The sequence below is a fragment of the Agelaius tricolor genome, unplaced genomic scaffold, assembly GCF_023055355.1.
Source record: "Agelaius tricolor isolate 1412-34295 unplaced genomic scaffold, bAgeTri1.0.p SCAF_40, whole genome shotgun sequence".
Taxonomy (NCBI): domain Eukaryota; kingdom Metazoa; phylum Chordata; class Aves; order Passeriformes; family Icteridae; genus Agelaius; species Agelaius tricolor.
Genome location: NW_027269300.1, coordinates 3,553,555 through 3,575,375, shown reverse-complemented (window position 1 = coordinate 3,575,375; position 21,821 = coordinate 3,553,555). Strand labels below are relative to the sequence as shown.

At 52.5% G+C, this 21,821-nt stretch overlaps 1 protein-coding gene and 1 long non-coding RNA gene across 2 annotated transcripts; one reads left to right on the top strand and one right to left on the bottom strand.

Annotated features, from left to right (window-relative positions):
- Positions 1-1,547: 1,547 nt before the first annotated feature.
- Positions 1,548-21,801, bottom strand: LOC139603712 (uncharacterized). Its single transcript, XR_011683789.1, has 3 exons — positions 21,632-21,801; positions 11,025-11,134; positions 1,548-1,874 (listed from the first exon to the last, which is right to left on the bottom strand). It is a non-coding gene; the product is annotated as an uncharacterized lncRNA (long non-coding RNA).
- Positions 5,589-8,841, top strand: LOC139603660 (toll-like receptor 13). Its single transcript, XM_071454551.1, has one exon. It carries the CDS (start codon positions 5,650-5,652, stop codon positions 8,839-8,841), a length of 3,192 nt encoding a protein of 1,063 aa, XP_071310652.1. The 5' UTR covers positions 5,589-5,649.
- Positions 21,802-21,821: the final 20 nt, after the last annotated feature.

Here is a 21,821-nt window from a genome sequence, read left to right as displayed (position 1 = left end):
CCAGGTGGAGGTGAAGGCCAGCAAAATGTTTTCATCCTAAAACACTGTGACTAGTGATTTATTTTCCAAGAAAAAAAAGTGTCATTCCCTTTCAGGAACACATTTAAGGAATTTGGAAACCACCTCTACTAATAAGTATGTCCAAGGATTTCTCCAACAAAATAGGTGCCTGGAGAGATAGGTCTTGCTTGCCTTTTCCTTTCTTGGGCCGACAATCATCTGCAGCACCAACAGTAGGACTAGGTGTTTCTCCTCCCAAGGAAATGTGCTTTCATTCACTTTCTGAGCCCAACTTCCTAAATTTGGTGCCAAGCTCAAAATTTGGATCCATCCAAGGATTGCTCCCACACAAAATGTTCCAGGACAGAAAGGTCTTTACCTTGCCTGGGCAACCTCTCATCTGCCCCTGAAACACTGGCTACCTGAGGCATCATGGGCCCACTGAGCCAGAAATAACTCACCCTTGTGTGGCTAGTCCAGACTCCCCTGAGACACTTTAATCCTGGCAGCCCCATCCCCCTGTCCATTGTTGTGATGCTCTTCAGTGCCCGACTCTTGGGCACGTGAGCATCCACAGGAGGGACTTTCACAATCAGTTTATCCATTGGGCAGTGACGTCTTGCCCCAGTCCAGGAGCCCAGATGGGTTTCCCTTGTGTTGCCAATTGCCCTTTTTCCATCATTCCAGCCACCCTACTGAGCATTTGCCATGATCCATGAGTCAGTGCAGAGGCAGAGTGTTGGCCGCTTCTCTCATTCAGCTATATCCAAAGCCAGCTGGATGGCTTTAAGCTTTATGCTCTGTAACCTGACTGGATCCACCTTGTCCTTCAGTGACTTCCACAAGTTCTAATGTAGGACTCAATACAGCAGCTTTCCCTTTTTGATGCATCCCTACAATATGGCAGGAACCATCAGTAAAGAGAGAGTGATGCTTTTCATTTTCTGGTAGTCAAGGCCTCCTTAGCACGTGCCACCTTCACCTCTTCCCTTCTGCTGATAATCTGAAATTTTTGCCTCAGGTCCAGTTCGTAATGACTTCCAAGATGCCTTTCCCTTGGAACATCCAGCCCAGCACTGGCAGTCGGGTGCCAGTGGCAGCTGTGCTTTGGTGCCAATCACTTCTGAAACAGATGGAACCTCCTCATAAGCTGCCAGTACCTGCAGTGTGGTGTAAGGGTATAGCTGGCTTCAGATCCTTTGTATCCCAGACTCAAGAACCATAGGGTGGTCCTCAAACTTCCCCAGGTTCCTTCTGCTAGAGGCTCCAGGGTGGACCATTCACCCTGGCTGGAGTGTGGAGCATGTTTTCCACACCTTGTCCTGTCCTGACTGGTCCAACGGCTACTGTAGGAACAATCACCTCTTTAATTTGTTCAAAAGCACGTTGCTGCTATTTTGTTGACCACATACACTGGAATCTGACAATGTCCATATTGCTATGAATTTCAAGGTCCCTTGACTTTACTCTGTTTTATGGCAAAATGAACCATCAGGAGGATCTGGATTATCTTCTCCCCCTTCTCAAAAGCTTCCTCTGCTGTGGCACCCTTTTGCTGCCTTGGACTCCAGCCCATACTGAAGTTCCAACATGTCCAGCATGGCAGCACTCAGTGATGGTGTAACTTCATTCAGGCCATGACAGTCCACTGTCAGTGTCCACTCTCCACAGGACTCAGGCAGGGGTCATGTGGGGCTACTGAGGGGTGAGCGAGTCTTGCTGAGCACGCCCAGCTCTCCAGTTCACAGATCATCAGCTCATGGATGGGGTCCTGAAGTCCCAGTCGGTGCCATGTTGCCAATGGGACACTGTTGTGCTGGCCATCAGTACCTGCTGTTCTTCATCCCTCAGCAGTCCCACAGCAGAAGGGTCCTCTGAAAGACCAAGCAAGGAATTCAGCTGTCTGAATTTCTTCTGTCTCCACAGCAGCTCTCCCAAAGCTCAATGGTGTCCTTTTGGGTCCTTGAAATACCTCTCCTGAGGTGATCTGTGCCAAGGATACATGGACCCTCTAGACCAGCGACAATGGCATTTTTCTGCCACTCATGCCCAGTCAGGAGCACTTCAGCTTCCAGTATAGTCCCTGTTGGGTTCCTCCGTCATCCCAAAAACAGAGGTGGATTCTGCCCCTGCATGATGGCATCAGGGTGCATTGTGCACCCATGTCAGCTAAAGCCTTGTGCTCCTGTGGCTCTGCTGTGCCAGGCCATGGATCCACACAGTCTAACTAACCCCACTGTCCTTTTCCCACAGCTGGCTGGAGCCAGAGCCCCTCTAGCTCTGATCATGGTACTCGTTGCTCACTTCTTGTAAATATGACCTGGAGATCCCTTCCAGAGGGTCAGAAGTAACATCAGCCCTTCAATTCTGCCTGAGGACTTGCCCAGTGGAACCTGAGTGGCATTTTTCCTTGAAGAGTTTTCTGCCTGTGAGACCACTTTGAGACTTCTATAAGAGTGACCCTTGTGAGATCCCTCATGAGACCCCCTTGAGAGACTCTTGTGTGAGAGACCTCAGGTGTCCTCCAGGTAGCCCGAGGACTCATCAGAGGGCATAAGCTCCCAGGAAGGGCAGGTAGAAGTTGCGGTACTCAAGGACAATGGTGACAGTGATGGCGATGGCATTGCATAACCAGCTGAAGGCCCTCAAGTGCAGCACAATGAGCCTGTGCCCAGCAGGTGACTTGTAGGGGTACATCACTCAACCAGGGTCAAAAAACTGCCTCTCCCTCCAAAGATAAACCCCACAAAGCCAAACACCATCCAAATACCCCATACCCCTCCAAATGCCTCCTATATTCCCCAAATAAAGCTGGGCACATGGGTCTCACCTGAACCTCACAATTATAAAGCACCTTATGGTGGTCAAGAACTGCCCCTGCATCCCAAAATACCCTCCCAAATACCCAAAAACCCTCCCTAAACTGCACAAATACAAGTGGGTGTAGGGGTCTCACCTGGGCCTTGTAGGCAAGCAGGGTGATGTAGGTGATGCTGTACACGGAGAGCTGGATGGAGCTCCCCAGTCTGATGTGGCCCCTGAAAGCACCAACCCTGTGGGTGCCCCATAGAGAACCCCAAAACTACTCCACACCTCCCCCCCCCAAATGCTCTATAGGGACCCCTGACTGTCCCATAGTGACCCACAGCTGCCCCCCAGCCACCTCCCCATACCCTCCATAGTACCTGTGATGGAAAAGCACTTGCCCAGCAGGATGAGCATGAGGAAAATGAGGAAGCTGATGGGGTGGGGGGAGCAGCTGGCATGGGGATATGGGGAGGGCTGGGTACCCCCCTTCATCACACCCCCCACACGAGGGGCTGTGCACCCCCCCACCTCCTGTACCTCCCCAAGCCCCTCATTACCTCCCATGACTTCAAAGTGCCCTTGTGCTCCCCCATATCCCCTATACTTTGCTGTGAAAGCCCTCCCCAAACGCACCCAGAACCCCCAGCCCTATCAAATTTCAATATGCCCCTTGGACCTCGACACCTCCCAGGCTCTGAAGATCCCCCAAATCCCAATATAACTTCCCCAGACCCCAATGCTCTCCAGTCCCCACAGCTGCTGCTGGTTCCCACAAACCTGCCCATAGCCCCACAAGCTCCCCCTTCACACTCCATGCTGGCAGCCACCATGAGCATCTTGCAGGTAGTGTGGAGCAGCTGCCATCCCTAGACCAGGTCTGGGGGGACTGGGGGGGTGAGCACCAGATCTCTCAAAACACTGCCTCCCCCAGGCCCCCTTGAAGCTCAGATTTCCCTCCAGCTGATGAATAACATGAGGGTGACAATGAAGACGAGGAGGAAGGTGATGTCTGTTTCCAGGACGCCTGGGGAAGGTGGGGGGAGGGGTGAGAAGGGGTTCACCCCATGAAGCCCCCCAATACCCACCAGACTATCCACAGACGCCCCCTGCATTGCAGCCCCAGCATCATTCCCCATTGTACCGCAACCCCTTCAGCTTCCTCAGATCTCAATAACCTCCAATATAATTCCCCATACTGATGCACTCCAATCCTTCCAACCCCCCAAACCCCTAAACAATCCTCCAGACCCTCATATATGTCCCCGTCCCAAATCCCTGCAGCCCCCCAGACCACCATAACTCCCTATACAGCCGCAGACCCTGATATACACCAATCCCTTCAGCCCCTCCAGACCTTCTAGACCCCAATAAGCCTCCTCAGACCCCCATAGCCCCCAATATACCCCCCGATCTTGGTGCACGCCAGTCCTCCTTGCAATGTCTTTCCCCCGGCTGCGGCAGCACTGAACTCATCAGCCGAGAGGTGCCGCATCCGGAAGGAATCCCCTTTGCTCGGCACCATCTCATACTCCAGCTCCAGCCCATCGCCCTGGGGGGAAGATGAGGGTACTCGCCCCACATTTGCAGCGGGCTACGCATCACCAGCTGCGGCCGCTGCACAGCACAGTCCCTGCAGCCCCCCCACCACACCCCCATGGTTCCCCCATGCACCCCAGTCCCTGCAGCCCCCAAATCCCCCGAGCCTGTTTATAATCCCCCAGACCCAAATATTCCCCCTCATCCTGATGGACCCCCACTCTCCAGCCCCCCACACTCCCGACAGGGCCCGCCCTGATGCTGCACGGACCACGCCCCCAAGTCAGGCCACGCCCCCTGCGCAGCACCTGGACAGCGCCTCTGTCCCTGGTGGTACTGGGCAGTACAAGCCAGTACAGCGTCGTACGGCCCAGCAGCACCCCGTACACTACAGTGTAACTCAGCACAACCCATCACAGCTCAGTATAGACCAATATAGTCCAGTACAGCCCAGTACAAGAGAGCATAACCCAGTACAGCCCAGTATTTACCCCGAAGGAACCAAAACCAGGTGGTTCAGTCTGAGGAAGGGGAAGAGGAACAAAGAGCAGCATGTGGCAGCAGGGGGATGGCACGGGGTGGGGATGGGGGGGAGGGAGGGGAAGAGGCTTGGATGTCCCAGGGTTCCCCCCCAGACTCCGGGAATCTGCACCAGGTGGGTGACCCAGCTGTGTGGCCTGGTACACCTGCCAGCCCCCCGGGGACCCTTAAATCCGTCCAGGCAGGGGCCTCCCCCACCCACGTCACAGGGAGGTGGGTGGGGCAGTGGTGACAAAAAGTGATACCCCAAACTTCCCGTTTCTAACCCCAAAATCACCCAAAGCAGAGGCAGTGGCACGGTGGGAACTTGATGGGGAGCAGGGGGTCCCCAAAATCCCTCGGGAGTGGGGGGCAAGGGGTCCTTGGGGTGTGTGGAGGTTCTTTGGTCCTGGGGGAGGCCCCTGGGCCGTGATGGGGGTCCCTGGGGTGTGTCTGCCTGGGCTGTGGATGGAGGGGGTCTCTGGGCCCTGAAGGGAATCCCTGGAGTGTGTGTGTGAGTCCCTGGGGTGCGGACAAGGAGTCCTTGCATGCAGAGTGGGGATCCTGGTGTTCTGGTGGGGTGTGGATGAGGGTTCTCTGGGCCGTGAGTAGGGTCTTTGGGATGGTGGTGAGGTCCCTGGGTTGCGAGGGAGGTCCCTAGGGGGGTGGGGATCCCTGACCCCCAAGTGCAGTCCCTGGGCCTCGAAGGGGGCCTCTATGGTACCAAGCCTCATCCTACTCTCTCTCTCCCCTACTGCATCTAGGATCTCCCCAGGGTGAGTCAGGATGTGCACTCCACTGCTGGTGACATTGGTGACACTGGTGATGGTGCCAGCAGGGGTCTTTCCCTATGGCTTCCACAACTGCATCCAGGCACCATGGGACCCTGGGCTGTTCCGCTGCATCCAGCGCTTCCTGAGCACCGTGGGGGCTGCGGTGGATGACCTCCCCTCCACTGCCACATCCCTCAACCTCTCTGTCAACATCTTGCGCCAGGTGCCCCCCAGTGCCTTTGCCCACCTGCCGCGGCTCTACATCCTTGATCTGACCCACAACCAGCTGGAACTCTTGGCCCCAGGGGCTTTCTCGGGGCTGTCAGCACTGGCTCACCTAAACCTGGCCCACAACAACATCTCAGAGCTGCCCACAGGTGTGTTCACCGGGCTGGGCAACCTGAGCACACTGCGGCTGGACCACAATCCGCTACAGAAGGTGGCCCCCAGGGCTTTCCAGCCACTGGCTGCACTCAGCATGCTCTGGCTGCGGGGTGGCCGGCTCAGCGCACTGGAGCCTGTGGCCATGGCTGTGGGGAATCTGACACACCTAGACCTGCTCGACCTTTGTGGCAACATGCTGTCAACACTGGGCCCGGGGCTGCCACCCACACTGGGGACCCTGTACCTCTGCAACAACTCCCTGGGAGCTCTTTCAGGGGCCACCCCTGAGGTGATACCCCCAGGGCTGCGTGTGCTCGACCTGTCCTACAACAACATCTCGGACCCTGCACTGCTCTCTCACCTGTGCCTGAACAACCTGACACACCTGCACCTGGCTGGGAACCCACTGGATGTAGTGCAGCTGCTGCGCGTGGCTGGAATCTCCCCACGTCAGGTGGATGTGTCAGGGCTACAGGTGAACACAAGCGGCCTGGAATACCTGTGCAAGCAGCTGAGAGGACAGAGGCTGCAGAGGCTGCAGCTGCAGCGCATGAACCTTACATCAATGCCCAACGGGGCTCTGGCCAAGTGTCCGGTGCTGGGTGCCCTAGATGTGTCTGGCAACCGGCTGCGGCATTTGGGCTGCATAGGGCAGCTGCTGAACCCAAAGCAGCATGCAACACTGCGTGAGCTGGTGGCTGAGCACAACTTGCTGCAGCGGCTGCCATCGTGCAATGGGACCCCGGTTCTGAAGCAGCTGCATAATGTGTCCCTGCGCTTCAACCGCATCCTAGTGGCCGGTGCGGGTGCTTTTGACAATGCACCAGCACTGCGGCAGCTGCGGCTGGATGTGAACGGGCTGGCACGGCTGCACCGCGCAGCGCTGCGTGGACTCCGCAACCTGAGGCACCTGCGCCTTGACAACAACCTGCTCACTGACATCCTGCCCGGCTCCTTTGCTGACCTGCACCAGCTGAAAGACCTCAACCTGCGCAACAACCGTGTGGCCGTGCTCTTCCCTGGTGCTTTCAAGGGGCTTGACCGCCTGCAGACCCTTGACCTGGGTGGGAACAACTTGCGGCACTTGGCAGCCAAGGCATTCCAGGGCCTCCCGCAGCTTTGCCGGCTTTACCTGGACCGCAACCGGCTGCTGGAGGTGAGGGTGGCCACATTCCAGCCGGTGCAGGTGACACTGGGTGTGCTGGACCTGCGTGCCAATGCGCTGCGCTACCTGAGCCGACACCTGCGGCAGCTGCCACCTTTCCGCTACCTGCATAACCTCTATGACCTGAAGCTGCAGGCGCAGCAGCCATATGGGATGCGTGTGGTCCCACAACGCTTCTTCCAGGGCCTCAGTGCCTTGCGCTCACTCTACCTGTCACAGAACTCGCTCTCGGCCATCCCTGCTGATGCCTTCGATGACCTGGCACAGCTGCAGTACCTGACGCTGGCTGACAGCAGCGGTGGGATGGGCCACCTGCCTGCCGGCATCTTCAAGAACCTGAGCCAACTGCGCAGCCTGAACCTGGAGAGCGCAGGACTGCGCAGCCTTGGCCCTGAGGTCTTCGGAAATCTGACACGACTGAAGGAGCTACGCCTGGCCAAGAACGGGCTGCGTACATTGGATGTGACTCTGGCCACCCGCCTCCCTGCCCTGCGCTATCTGGACCTGCGCAAGTGCCCACTGAGTTGCAGCTGTGCCAATGCCTGGCTGCCTGCCTGGCTGGCACATGGGCCTGTGCAGGTGGTCTATCTGTATAACTACACATGTGGTGAGATGGGTGGGGCCTCCGCATACCTGCACTGCTTTGACACGTGTGTGTGCTACCTGGACATGGGGCGGTACCTGTTTGCAGGGACAGCACCGGCTGTGCTCCTGCTGCTGGTGCTGCCGCTGCTGCACCACCGTGGGTACTGGCGATTGCGCTACCAGCTGTTCCTGCTGCGTGCCTGGGCACGTGGGCACTGGCGGCGGGAGCAGCGGCGCTACACCTATGACACCTTCGTGTCCTACAACTCCGGGGATGAGCAGTGGGTGCTGGAGGAGTTGGTGCCTGAGCTTGAGCGTGGAGCCCTGCGGCTCTGTCTGCACCACCGTGACTTTCGCCCCGGCCGTGCCATAGTGGACAACATTGTGGACGCTGTGTACAACAGCCGGCACACAGTGTGTGTGGTGAGCCGTGGGTACCTGCGCAGTGAGTGGTGCTCACTGGAGATCCAGATGGCCAGCTATCGCCTCTTCGATGAGCTGCGTGATGTCCTTGTCCTCATCTTTCTTGAGGACATCCCTGAGGCTGAGCTCTCGGCCTTCCATCGCATGCGCCGTGTGCTGCTGCGGCGCACACACCTGCGCTGGCCCTCTGAGCCCCCTGCACAGCCCCTCTTCTGGGCAAAGCTCAGGTGTGCCCTGAGTGGGGGGGAAGAGGAGGAGGAGAGGGAGAGAGGGGGCAGGGAGGAAGGCCCTGGCACATCTGGAACCCCCAGGAAAGTTTTCCCTCAGGAAAGAAACCTTCTGCCCCAGAATCACTGCTTTTTATCTGGGGAAGGTGTCCTGTGGAGTGGGGCTGATGGCAGCAAGGAGGAAAAGGAGAACGAGGAGAGGAAGATGGGGGACAGGGAGGGAGGCTGCCCTGACAAGACTGGGACCACTGTGGAGGTTCCCCCTCAGAAAAGCAGTTTTCTGCCCCAAAATCACTGGCTTTTCTCTTGGGAATATGTTCTGCACAGTGGGGATGAAGGTAACAAGAAGGAGGAAGAGGAAGAGGAGGAGGAGGCGGAGGAGGAGGAGAAAGGTTGCTGGGAGAGAGAGAAGCTGCTCTAGAGCGACTTACCCTGGTGTAATGGGGATCCCCAGGGACATTCCCAATCAAAAAAATCCCAAAATCCCTGGTTATCTCTCGGATAGATGGTTGTTAATTGCTACCCCAAGATGTGCGGGATGTCTCTGTTTCAGCCCGCGCGGCTGAAGAATGAGTCTGAACTCTTCAGTTTTCAGTCTTCAAGTTGTTTATTAATTCTTATCTATAAAATTTTCTTTCTGCCCAGCCAAGGTCTGCTCAGCAAGGCCGCCAAAGGCACTCTGACCGTCCCCAAGGCAGTGTTGTCCTTTTATACTATGAACTATGTATAAGATATTTACACTTAATTCCCAATACCTATCACCTGTGTTAGACAGTGCACTTCTACTCTAAACCAATCCCAAAGTGCCAGCATCACAGCAGAAAATGGAGAACAAGAAGAAGAAAAAGAAAGGCTAGACACGCCCAAGTTCGTCCATCTTGTCCCCATAACCCCCATGCCATAAATCCTAAAATCTACATTTTCACCCTGTGATAATATTATTATTATACTATTCAAACCTCTGTGACTTTCAGGTCCTCATGCAAATCTGGTGACTTGCTCCAGGGATCATAATCAAATCCCCAGGTGTTCTGGGCTGCATGCCAGGGTCTCTGAGCCCCCCGGCGGGGTCCTCAGCAACTCTGGACACCCAGAGGGATGTACTGAGTTCCGACAGTTATCGTCTGAGAAATGTGCAGTTGGGATGACAGTAATGAGGAAAAGGGGATGGAGGAGGAGGAAAAGAGGGAAGCAAGATGGACCTCGTTGTTCAAATGCAACAAATGCTTCATCATTCAGTTCCTTTTCCCAGCACGTGGGAGCTTCAGGTCTTGCACATCTGGGTCATCCTGGGCACACGCTGCTGCAGCTGCTTCTGCCCCTAGCGACACCCCCACGGCTGGGAAATTCCAGCAGCCTACAGGAGGCACCCACCAATCCATCCTCCCACACACTGTCCTGACCCCCAACTCAGCAGCTCCCGAGCCCCAGGCAGGTCCCTGCGTCGCTCCCACCTGATCCTCACCAGCAGCAGGATGTACCTGGCTTGGCTGGCAAACCAGAGCATGCTGCAGGTGTCCAGGCCGCCGGCGCCAAGGGCTCATGGCCACGATCACTGGGTTGTGCTGCCCAGGGAAGCCCTTTCGCAAGAGCATCAGCTGCTGTTCCAGAGCAGGATGTGGCTCTGCCTGCTCTGTCCTGAGAGACCGAAGCTCTGCTCAGCTTATCGGCCCTGGGGTGCTTGGGTAGGTGCCTCCCAGGCCCAACCCCCAACAGCCAGAGCTCAGCAGTTCCAGGCTGGGAACAGCCTTCCCTTACATCTGGCCAGTGGGCGCATGATGCTGTCAAGGGCCAGCAGTGAGCAATTGATGCTGGTCCCTCCCACAGCCCCTCTCTGCAGTCCTTGGTGACCTAGGCTCACTCCAAGTCCGCTGGGTCAGTCAGGCTCACCTTGGCCACACACACAGATTCCCAGCAAAGCCAAGAGTGGGGTTGGTCCCACTGCTTCACCTGGATCTGCGAGGACAGAGATGGCTGAAGCCATGGCTCCACACACCCCTGGGGAGGTTGGTTGGAGCAAGTAGCACTAGCGGGACCAGGGCTCAGTGTTTCCCATGGAATGGGTCAGTGGATCACACTGGAAGATGGAGCAGGAGTAGGAGAGGAACCTGGCATGCTGTGAGGATGAGTCAAACACTTGGACATGACACTAGGAGCAAAGCCAGGGAAAGGATCTGGAAGGAAGGGACAGAGTTATGGAAAAGAATCAGCAACTCCCATGTTTAGTGGTGGAGGACGGTACAGCTGGTTGGGTTTCCAAGGCTCTGGAAAAGCATCCGGACACCTGATTGAATGCCTCATCCATTGCTCCCCTACAAGTAGCAATGGATGAGGCACTAGGAACAGGCTGAGGTGATAGCCAGAGCCTCCATCTGCCCAGGCAAATGTAACAGCCCTGCAAATTCAGGAAAGTACATGGCTGGAGTTTAAATCTACTTGGCAAGTTTGCATCAAGAAACTGGGGAGCACTTTGACACTCAGAGTCCTGGGGTATGTAATTCCCAACTCGGTGCTGACTGGGACAGCCCTGGGATGTTATCTCAGCAGCTTCCTAGCTTCATTTCCAGCACTGATTGTAGCAATACCACAGCCAGCAGCACTCACCTGGAGGATGGCATGGGAGTGGGAGGAGGTGGTGTTGGCCTTGGTGTGATGCTGCGCTGGTTTCTACTGCCCTTGGCCAATATCTCTAGGATCTGCTCTGATGATGTGGGCTGGGAGAGAACAGACACAGAGATCAGCACCCCCAATGCACCTAGACACCCCAATATCAGCAGCCCCAGGCATTCGGGCTGAGGCATCCTGCAGCTCTGCAGGCTCTGTGACAACTTGGGGTCACATCTGCTGCCAGCCAGGAGTTGTGCAGGTGGCACCCTCGGATCTTCACGCCCCCTCTGTCCCCAGGACAGGAGAGAGAGGAGTGGAGGGGAAGAGGAGGGAAGGGGAGCTTCTTGCAGCAGCCCCTGTGCCAGGAGTCACTCCCAGGCTGGGCTGGGATGAGGCAAAGCTTATCACCCTCCCTGCTCCCCTTTAGGGCAGTTTTTCTCCCTGTTTCAGCCTCTTCAATGCAGCAGAGACAAAGGAGTTGCCAAACCAGCACTGCTATGATGTGGAGTTTACCCTTGAACCTTCCCCAAACAAGCTTATAGTCCCATTCTCACGTCACTTCCCATGAGGTATTTCTGCTTTCAGAGCTTCTCATTCCTCTTGTTTGCATCCATCTTCCCATACCCCTTTGAAATCTCCCCACCGGCATGGCCATTCTAGTTTCAGCCAGGACAGAGTTGTTAAAATAGAGGTTTTTTTTGGTTTTGTTTTTTGTTTGTTTTTTTTTTTTTTTTGCAGTAGCTGAGGGGTGTTGCTGTGGGCATTTCTAGGAGGTTATTCAATACCATCTTATTTGCCAGGGGTAAGGGAAAAGGACTCTTTTCCTCACTTCTGAGAGGAAGGGGTTCCTTCTTTGAGGGGAAACAGTCGGTATTATCACAGACTTTCTGTGTAGATTCTTTGTCTTATTATGATCTATTAATGAGCTGTTGTCATTAATATTGTTTCTGTCACTGTTTTCTTATTTCATTGCTGTTTCCAGTAAATTGTTCTTGTGTTAAACTGTGATCTTTGCCTTTTTTGCTTCCAGCTGGAGGGGTTGGGGAAGCAAGAGCCAATGTGGTTTCAGTATAAGCATTAAAGTATGGAATACTGTTCTTAAAACATGACATCCTTAATTGCTGCCCAATGTGAGGCACAAAGGGTTGAGATAACAACAGACCTATCTAGAGCTGTTTGAAAACAAATGTGATCTAAGCCTTTGTTGTATTATGTGCAAAGCCAGTGGTCACAATGTTTCTTGGTCTGTTCATGTGGGTGTGGTACCTAACCCTGTATGCCCTGTACGTATTGCCATATGTTCTTTTTCAGAGCAAGGAGAGGGATCAGGATTGCTTTGTTGCTGTACTCTGGGATATCAGTTTATGACATGGTAACATCAAAGGCAGTGAGGGTCATTTGGGATATGTATTCAGTGCTTCTCTCCTGCCCTTGCCTAGAGGAGTCCATTAATAGTCCATTAATAATAGCTCCCAGCCTGTTCCTGTTGTTGTGTCTGCCAGGCCTCCTCAGTGTGGTCTATACCACGTTTAAAATTAGAAAAGAAATTTTCATAAAGACCATTCAGAGATCTTCCCTGAGGGAGAATAGTCAGGAGTGGTATGAAATATGGGAGGACAAGGGCCAGTGTTTGGAGGATTTCTCTGCTCCAGTGGTTTGGAAGTTCACCCCTGGTAACTACAGGACCATGGTAAAGTGATAAAATTTATGAAAGAAAAATGCTGTAGTGACTCCAGAGAGGCACAAAGTTATGCAACGTGCTGGGCCCTGGTTATTTACCAGCCACTGTACATCACTAGACAGCACCCTCACGAGGAAGAGGAGGAAGGCAGAGCAACAAGCACTGTGGGCACTCCAGTTGCAGCTGAACCACAGGCACAACATATGCTGGGAGCAGTTGTCCCTATACACAAGAAATCCAAGACCAAATCAGTTTGCTCAGTGAGGGATGAAGACGAAGTGGGGCTCTCACAACAGGAGGAAGATCCCGATGAGGTCCAGGGCACACAATCCACATGGCAGAAGTTTGTATGAAGCCTACCATCGTTGTATACCACCATTGGCAGTGATGTTGATGAAAGAAGGAAAGCAAACAGTGCTTCAGGTGACTACCTAGTGTGGGAATTGGAAAGATAGAAATCTTCACAGACTCAAGAGGGTTTGATTTACAGCCTAAGAAGAAGTCTAGATTGATGTGAAAGCAAGGTACACAGACATTGAATAGAAAAATCATAAACTTATGCTTCTATAGTTATAAGCAAGAATATGCTTTAAGTAAGAAACTGTATTAGATAAGATGATGAAGGGTTTTATAGTGCAATAATGTAGTAATGTGATTGTATAGAATAAGCTAAAAGTTTAGATATTATAATAGAGACATATGTGTGTATATGTAATAAGACCTTATTGGACAAAAGTATTCACATTGCAGTAGAAAGAAGTAAAGGGGATAGGTTAGAAAAACAAAACATACTCTGTGGCGACTGTCCATGGGATTAGAAAGTTATATACTGTCTTGCAAAAAAGAACTTGTGACCATCTTAGATTTTGGCTGACTGCTTGCTGTCTTATAAATCTCATGGCCTTTGAGACTGATGTTATCTAAGCAATAAATCGTTCTTAGTCTGATCGTGGTCCTGTCCCTTTGACTAATGAGACAACAGCTTCCACCCAGCTTTGGCAATATGAAGATCATCTTTTCTTCTCCCTACCAACCTATGCATTGTCTGTGGAAAGAATGTCCAACACTGAAGACAGATTTGAAAGACTCGAGCAAACTAAAGAGGAAATGTCCAGGCCCTGCCGGTACGGACCGGAGTCTCTGCTATTGGGAGCAGAATCCTGCTCAGGAGAGGGGAGACAGACTGTGCAGTAACCTGTGGTTTTAACTGTGTGACCATGGAGAGGACATGAGGAAGTGGGATTGAAAATCCATCTCTGCCCCAGCAGCATGGGTGATGTTATAGATGGATAATGAGATGATTGGCTCTCGCAATTAAAAGATAACTATTGTGTGAATATTAAGAAAAGCTTTAGTGATGTATAGTTATGTTATTGTAGTTTAGATGTCCTCTATTCTCCCCATAGTTCCCTCCCCCCCACCCCGTGTTGTGACCATCAGACAGCCTGGGTTGTCTAGGCCAGGTAAAAAGAAGGTGCGCACAGGTGTCCCTTACCTGGGGCAGTTGGGAATGGAAAAGCTTGGTGCTTAGGGGGTGCAACATGGCAACACCTGATCTCCAATCCAGTTACAAGAAAGCAGTCTCCACCAATAAATGGCAAAGAAGAGCTGACTGACAGACTTTGGGAGGGGCCAGGGCTGACTGATGCAAGCTCCAGGGGGATAAAAGACTGAGCATCCATCTTGAAGAGGAACCAGCCATGTGGTATGCACACGGGCAATTCCCAGCGCTGCAACTTTTTTTCTTATGTAGTCCTTTGTTGTATTTTTGTTAAGGTTTAATAAACCTTTTTAAATTTTCAAAGTGAGCAGCTGTTTCTCACAGGTGAGTTAAGAGGAAGAACACCATCACAGAAAACTCATCAAGGATAAATCTTCTCCAGTTACCACTGGGCAAGTCCTCAGACAGAATAGAAGGGCTGATGTTACTTCTGATCCTCTTGAAAGGACCTCCAGGTCATATTTACAAGTGAGCAATAAGTACCATGATCAGAGCTAGAGGGGCTGTTGTGGTTTGTTTTGTGTTTGTTCTGTTCCCCCCCTGTTCATGTTAAAGGTCCTGCCCCAATCCCAGTTATCTGTCAATCCCTAAACCCCTCCCCAGTTACTATGGTTGTCGAATGTATCATTTTTGTTCTCCACCCCTGGCTGCCTGCCTGTCACTTGGCACCCCTGCCTCCTTTTCCAGAAGCTTCTGGTCAGGGTGTCGGGTGATTGGCTCAGGGGCCGGGGCCCCTCCCTCGGTTATACGAGATTGGTTCTGTTGTCATGTCAATCCCCAATGTATCTTTTCCTTCCCTCTTCTGATTTGTCATCCTTCACCCCTCCCATCCCCTTTAAAACCCGGGGTTTTTCCCCACCTCGGGGCTCTCAGCTCTCTTCTCCCTCACTACCAGTTCCCCCCGATCCAATAAACCCATTTACCCTGAAGAAACTGAGAGACGCCTCTTCAATCCTGCGGCTCGGAGTACCATAGCGGCCTACGTCCTTAAGGCAGATTATTGCCTTAGGCACATTACTTGACTTCGTGTTGGGGAAGTGCCCCCTTGGCTGGAGACGGGCTGGTCATTCCTAGCCTGGGCGTATCTTTCCACCGGCCACACCGCTCCAAGGGGCCCTGGCTTCATCAAGGTGGAGGAAAAGTACCATTGGATATACAGCAGGACCACAAGAGTACAAGGCTTTATTTGACATCAGCACCTGATGTACCCAGATGCCATCAATATCTGTAGGGGTAGAATCCATCTCTATTTCTGGGATGACAGAGGAATCCTAACAGCTGACTGTATTGGAAGCTGAAGTGATCCTGACTGGGAATGAGGGGCAAAACCTCATTGTAACTGACCCAGTGGCCCTCATTGTAACTGGCCCAGTGGCCCCATGTATCCTTTGCAGACCTTACCTCAGGAGAGGATATTGTAGGGATATATCAGGAAAGACAAGGCAGCCCTGTGAAGTCCTATGTGATGAGTTGCAGAAGTTACTGAGGGACAACATGAATCAAGTCAGGTTGCAGAGCTGAAAGCTATCCAGCTGGCTTTGGCTATTGCTGAATATCGCTGAATGAGAGGAATGACCACTGACTCATGCACAACAGCAAATGCTCTGCGAAGGTGGCTGGACAATGGAAAAAGACCAATTGGCAGTGCAGAGGGAAACCCACCTAGGTTATTGAATTGTGGCAAGACATTGCTGTGGCAGCAGCTCTCTGGTCACAGAGAGCAACAGACAACTTTCCCAGGCCTTTCTGGGAAAAGTTTGTGAGAAGATTAGAGAAAAGAATGAGAAACAATTCTTATCTTAACTTGCTGCACCTGTTGTTGTGAAAATGTGGAATGTGTTATGGAGATGTGTTTACCAAAGGGTGGTTTCTTAATTAGCCAATAGTGATGGTGTTTGGATTGGAGGACCAATTAGGTCCGGGTGTATTGTAACTGTCTATAAAAGCAATGGATTTCTTTATAATAATAATGGAATAAAGAGATTGATCAGCCTTTTGTGAATGATGGCGTCAATGCTAATTATTACCTGGCAGGAGCCCGTTGCTGTGACACATTGATGCCTGGGTAGAGAAGTTGGCTGTGAAAGTCCATCCTGTGGATGCTCACGTATCCAAGAGTTGGCCAGCGAAGAGCATCACAACAATGGGCAGGGGATTGGGCTGCCAGGATTAAAGTGTCTCAAGTGGGTCTGGACTGGCCACACAAGGGTGAGTTATTTCTGGTTCAGTGGGCCCCTTTGGCATCTAAGGTCATCAGGGAAGAGATGTATCACACAGATGCATCATGACTGAGGGGTAGACTTAATAATGGACACTATATCCTGAGTAATCCATGACTGTGGAATGTGTGCTGAGATCAAGCAGGGCCAGGCGAGTAAAGCCCCTGTGGTGTGGGGGACGATGGTTGAAACATAAATCTGGGGAAGCCTGGCAGATCAATTGCATCATACTGCTGCAACCTCTCCAAGGCAAGAGCTACATGCTGACAGTGGTAGAAGGTATGACTGGATGGCTGGAGACCCATCCTCATGCATTATGCCACTTCCTGGAGCATCATGTTGACCCTTGAAAAACCCTTGAAAAACAAGCCCTGTGGCAAAGTAGCAGCACTGAAAGAACTGACTCAAACAATGGGACTTATTTCAAAAACAGCCTCATGAACACCTGGGCCCTGGGAAAGCCAAATGGTACAATGAACTGTTAAAAACCACCTTGAAAGCAATGGATGGTGGGACCTTCAAACATTAGGATCTTCATTTAGCAAAGGCTGCCTGATCAGTGAGCACCTACCAGGCTCTACCCAATTGAGCTGGCCCTGCCCAAACAAAACATCCACATACTGGAGAAGGGGATAAAATACCTGTGGCGCATATGAGAAGTGGGTTAGGGAAAACTGTTTGGATCAGTCCTGCCTTAAGCAGAGGCAAACCTATCCATGGCATTGTCTTTGCTCAAGGACCCTGGGGCATTTTGTGAGTAATGCAGGAGGATTTGACTTTGGGTGAGAATAGTCTGTGATGTTGAATTGTATAACATTGGGTGCTGAATGACACTGCCACTGTGTGCTGTAACTCCCATAGCCAATGAGGATGGATTGCTTCAGATACACCAATCATGAGCTCCTGATGCTGCAACCAGCCAACAGCACCACAGCCCTCCTGCCCTGAGAGACATCTAGAATGGACAGTGTTGGCCAGGGTACACCTCGCAAGGCAGAGCTGAAATCACGCAGAGCTGAAATCACTGCTATGAGCTGAGCTATCTGCCCCTTGCTGAGATTTCCCTGTGGCTGAAGGGCTGACTGAGACCCCTAGAAAGTTGTCTCTTGCAGGACTGTGGAGAGCTTTGTGGACAGTTGGCTAGCTGAGAAAGGTCACATTGACATAATACCGTTGGTTAAGTTAGAAGGAGGCAAGTCTAGGATTCAGCAGTCAGTGTCCAACCACTGACAAGGACATTGTGCCCTTGGTGCAACAGCAGGATAGAAGAGAGGATCTTTTGCCAAAAATATGAGGATAATTTCAGCAGAATAATCACAAGAATGTAGAAGTAGTAACAAAATAACCATAAGAATATAGAAGTAGGCGTGGTTGACTGATAAGCAATTAACCAATAATGAGCTCAGCTTTGCTATATGTATAGGCTTCATTAACACCAATATAAATATGTGTGAACTATCAATAAAGTTTGAGACTTGCTGATCACTCATATTGAGTGCCCATTTCTTCCACCGATCCAACAAATGGCGACCCCACGACGAGATACTGGCAACGGCAACCACGGTGGATCGGTGTAGGAGTTCGGGTCCTGTCGCAGCAAGGACGGCGAACAAGCACCGCTGAAAAAGGGAAGGTGCCGCGCCCTGGGCGACCTCAACGGAGAGCCCGGCCAATACGTACTGCCGAGACCTTGTAGGGCTGCAACAGCACTGACGTTTTTAAAATGGATAGAGAAAGGCAAGCAGCATATGATTTATTTACTAGCTTTTTACAAAAGCGTCAGGTTAAGGGCATAGATTTGCAGAAGGAGCTTCCTGGGTTATTAGCTTATGGGTATGAACAGGGAGGTTTTCAAAATCCTCATACAGTACATGAGTTAACAGAGTGGCGTAAATTTGGGGACAAGCTGTGGGAGGCAGTCATAGATGATGATAAAACTGCAAAAAAGTTGGGAAAGCTATGGCGAGTTGTGCATGATGAGTTATTACAATATCAGGCGGAAAAGAAGGCTGCTCAGCAAGCTAGTGTGGCACATGAAAAGAATAAGGGTTATGGGGACTGGTTTAATTGTCCGTTACCCCCTGCCACATCCACAATCATTTTGCCACCAACATCGGCTCCTGCTTCAAGCAGCAGCTCACCCCCTATGTGTGCTACAATAGCACCGTCCGCACCGCCTGTGTCAAACCCTCCATCTCCTCCTCCTAGTAATGTGCCGATTCCTGGGTCAGAGAGTGACCTAGCGGGGGCCATTGCATGGGGTGAAGGGAGGCATGGGCAGCGGTAGCAAAAGATATCATGGATACGGGGGATGAGGAGGCTATAAAAGCAGCTATGGATGTTGCTTGTCCGGTGATATATTCACCCGTGGCAGGGGGCGGGTTTCAAGCAACGATAACTAATCTAGACTGGAAGTTGTTGTTGCAATTATGGTCCACAGTTAGTCAATTTGGGGTAACTGGTGAGCCCACAAAACAAATGCTTGATTATATCTGGGGGACTCAGGGTTTGCTGCCAGCTGATTGCAGAGGAATAGAGAAGCTTATCCTCACTCAACATCAGCAGCTCTTGTTTAATGCACACTGGCAGTCACTCTGTCAGGAATGTGAAGCAGTAATACGGCAGCCAGGCGACCCATTACATGGGATAACCCTAGAGGAGTTAATGGGTCAAGGGCCTTTTCTTTGGACAGAAGCACAAGCGTTACTCGGTCCTGATCAGTGTCGGGAGGCGATGCGTCTGGTGCGGTTGGCTATAGATAGGATAAAAGAGCCAGGGGGGATTCCTTCTTATATGGGAATAAAGCAAGGAAGAGATGAGTCTTTGGATCTTTTATAGATAAGGTAGCCAATGCTATTGAGCGGGCAGGAGTCCCTGATTTCATGAAGGGTACTTTGTTAAAACAATGTGTACTCCAGAATAGTAATCAGACTACAAAGAACATATTAAATACCCTAGGAGCTAATTGGTCTATAGAAGAAGCTTTAGAATGATTGGCGAATGTGCCCGTAGGGAATCAAGCAATGTTAGTAGATGCTATTAAGGAGATAGGAGTAGGATTACGAAAACAGGCAGAAGCCTCACAGAGTCAGGTGTTAGCTGCTCTTGCCCCCTACAAGCAGCGGCAACAATTACTCCACGGGCTCCATCTACTGGCCGATTCAAATGTTACCGGTGTGGAGGTACAGGACATATGCGACAGGCTTATCAAGCAGCCAGGGTCTGGTGCCAAAATTGTCCCTTGGATACCCACAACACCGGAGCCTGCCAACGCCACTCGGGAAACGGGAAAGCCAGCGCGTCCACCAGCCGCCGCGCCCAGACACAAGTAGCTGCTGTCAACACCTCAGCCCAGCTTCCCTTCAACCAGACACTGCCGGGAGCCTCAGATTGAATGTGGCAGCCGCAGCAGCAGTAACCTTGATGACCACCCAACCGGAAAAGGTTCCGACTGGAATAAAGGGACCAATCATCATTGATGGATTACCTATGGGAACTTCTGGGTCGTTCGTCGGCTACCAAAATGCCCCTTGTGTGTTCCCTCGGACCCCCAGGTGCTCTCCAGCAGCCTCTCTGACCCCTAAGTGCCCCTCCAGACCCTTTAATGATCCCGCAAGCACACCCAGCTGGCCTCCATGCGCCCCTCGAGTGTCTCCTGGGAATTGGCGTGATGACGACAATGTAGAGAAAGACCCTGACCCTGTTGCAGTATCAGCACCAGTTCAGCCTTTAATTAAAATTTGAATCAAAACTACAATTGCCTATGTGGGGGATGGACAGGCCCCCCCAACTTTTTCGTGCCACTCCCGTGGTCCCTCTTGGAGCCAGGGAAATTGCAGGAAAAACATTCCTGCATGTTGCGTGCATCAAAATTTCATGGTAATCTGGAACAGGGTCTGTGTGGTGAGCTTCCCTGACAGGCGCAGATAAATCCTGTCAGATGAATAGGTTGAGAGGACTTTGGGGCCCTGGCGTATACACTTCTGTAGCCTGTCCCAAAACTCCAGAGACCTCCTCCATCCCCTACAGACTCCCCGGTAGATCCCAAATACCCTCAGAATCCCCTCAAAATGCTCCATAGCTCTCCCTCCCCAAACACCCTATGAACCCTCAGAACCCTCCCAAACTTCCAGAGGCTCTCTAAAATAACCCATAGATCTGCCCACTCCCCCACACCCCCTAAAAGGGGCTACCCCAGGGCCTCAACTAGTCACAGACTGCCTGAGCCACTTTTTGGGCTGATATGTATGTAGGTATAAATCTAATAGAGATATAAAATATAATATAAAAAGGGGCCTCCAGGAGAGCTGTGGAGGGTCTTTTTCAGGGGACAGGATGGAGGGTGAGGGTTTTCACCTGCCAGAAGGCAGGGTTATATGAGATATTGGGACAAAATTCCTCCCTGTGAGGGTGGTGAGACCCTGGCACAGATTGTCCAGAGAAGCTGCAGCTGCTCCATCCCTGGAAGTGTCCAAGGCCAGGTTGGACAGGGCTTGGAGCAACCTGCGATTGTGGAAGATGCCCCTGCCCATGGCAGGGGGTGGATCGAGATGACCTTTGAAGTCCCTTCCAACCCAAACCAGCCTGGGATTCTGAAAGTGGGGGAGGGTTGGGATGGGCGACCTTGGCTGACCCCAGGTGCTCCCCCGGGCTGCTCTGTCACTCAGGCTTCAGGGAGAGACAGCAAGAGAAAACCTGATGAGAAAGCTCCTGGGGGAGATGGGTTGGGGGGGGTGTGAGCCCCTCAGGTGGAGGCAGCTGGAGCTGCAGGCAGGGGAGCCAAGCAGAGGCTTCGCCCCTTTCGGCCCGCAGGGGCGGGGCTTTAGCAGGGCCTGGCTGGTGAGGGGAGGAGAAGGTTGGGGTGGGGCGAGGACCCCCGAAATGCTCACCCTGCACTGACCCGACGGGACTGATGGTCTCGGGCGGACTTTGAGGGGCTGCGGGATGCACTTATGGGCATAATGGGGGGTCTGGGGCATCACCTGGGCTCGGGTGGGGTAACTGGGGGTCCCCGAGGCGTTCCTGGGGGATCACCGGGGCAAGGGAGGGAATTAGCAGGCGCTTAGAGGTCTGGGGCGGCATTTGGGGGTCTGGGGAGCACTTGGATTCCGGGACAACACTGAGGGAACGGGGAAGCAGACTGGGGCCTCCAGGGGGCACTCGGGGATCCCGAGGGGCACTTGAGGCCGGGCTGCTTTCCCACCTCCTTTGCACCAGACGCTCCGTTCGCTGCTCCAGGCTGAGCTTCTGCGGGAGGAATGCGGGAAGTGACGCGGAGCCCTCCTGAGCCCCCAAATTCCCCCCTCGGTCCCCTCTGGAGCCCTCAGGCCTCACCCGCTCCATCGCCCGCGCTCTCGTTTGGTTTCCCCCAGCGCTCCAAGCTCGGGCGCTGA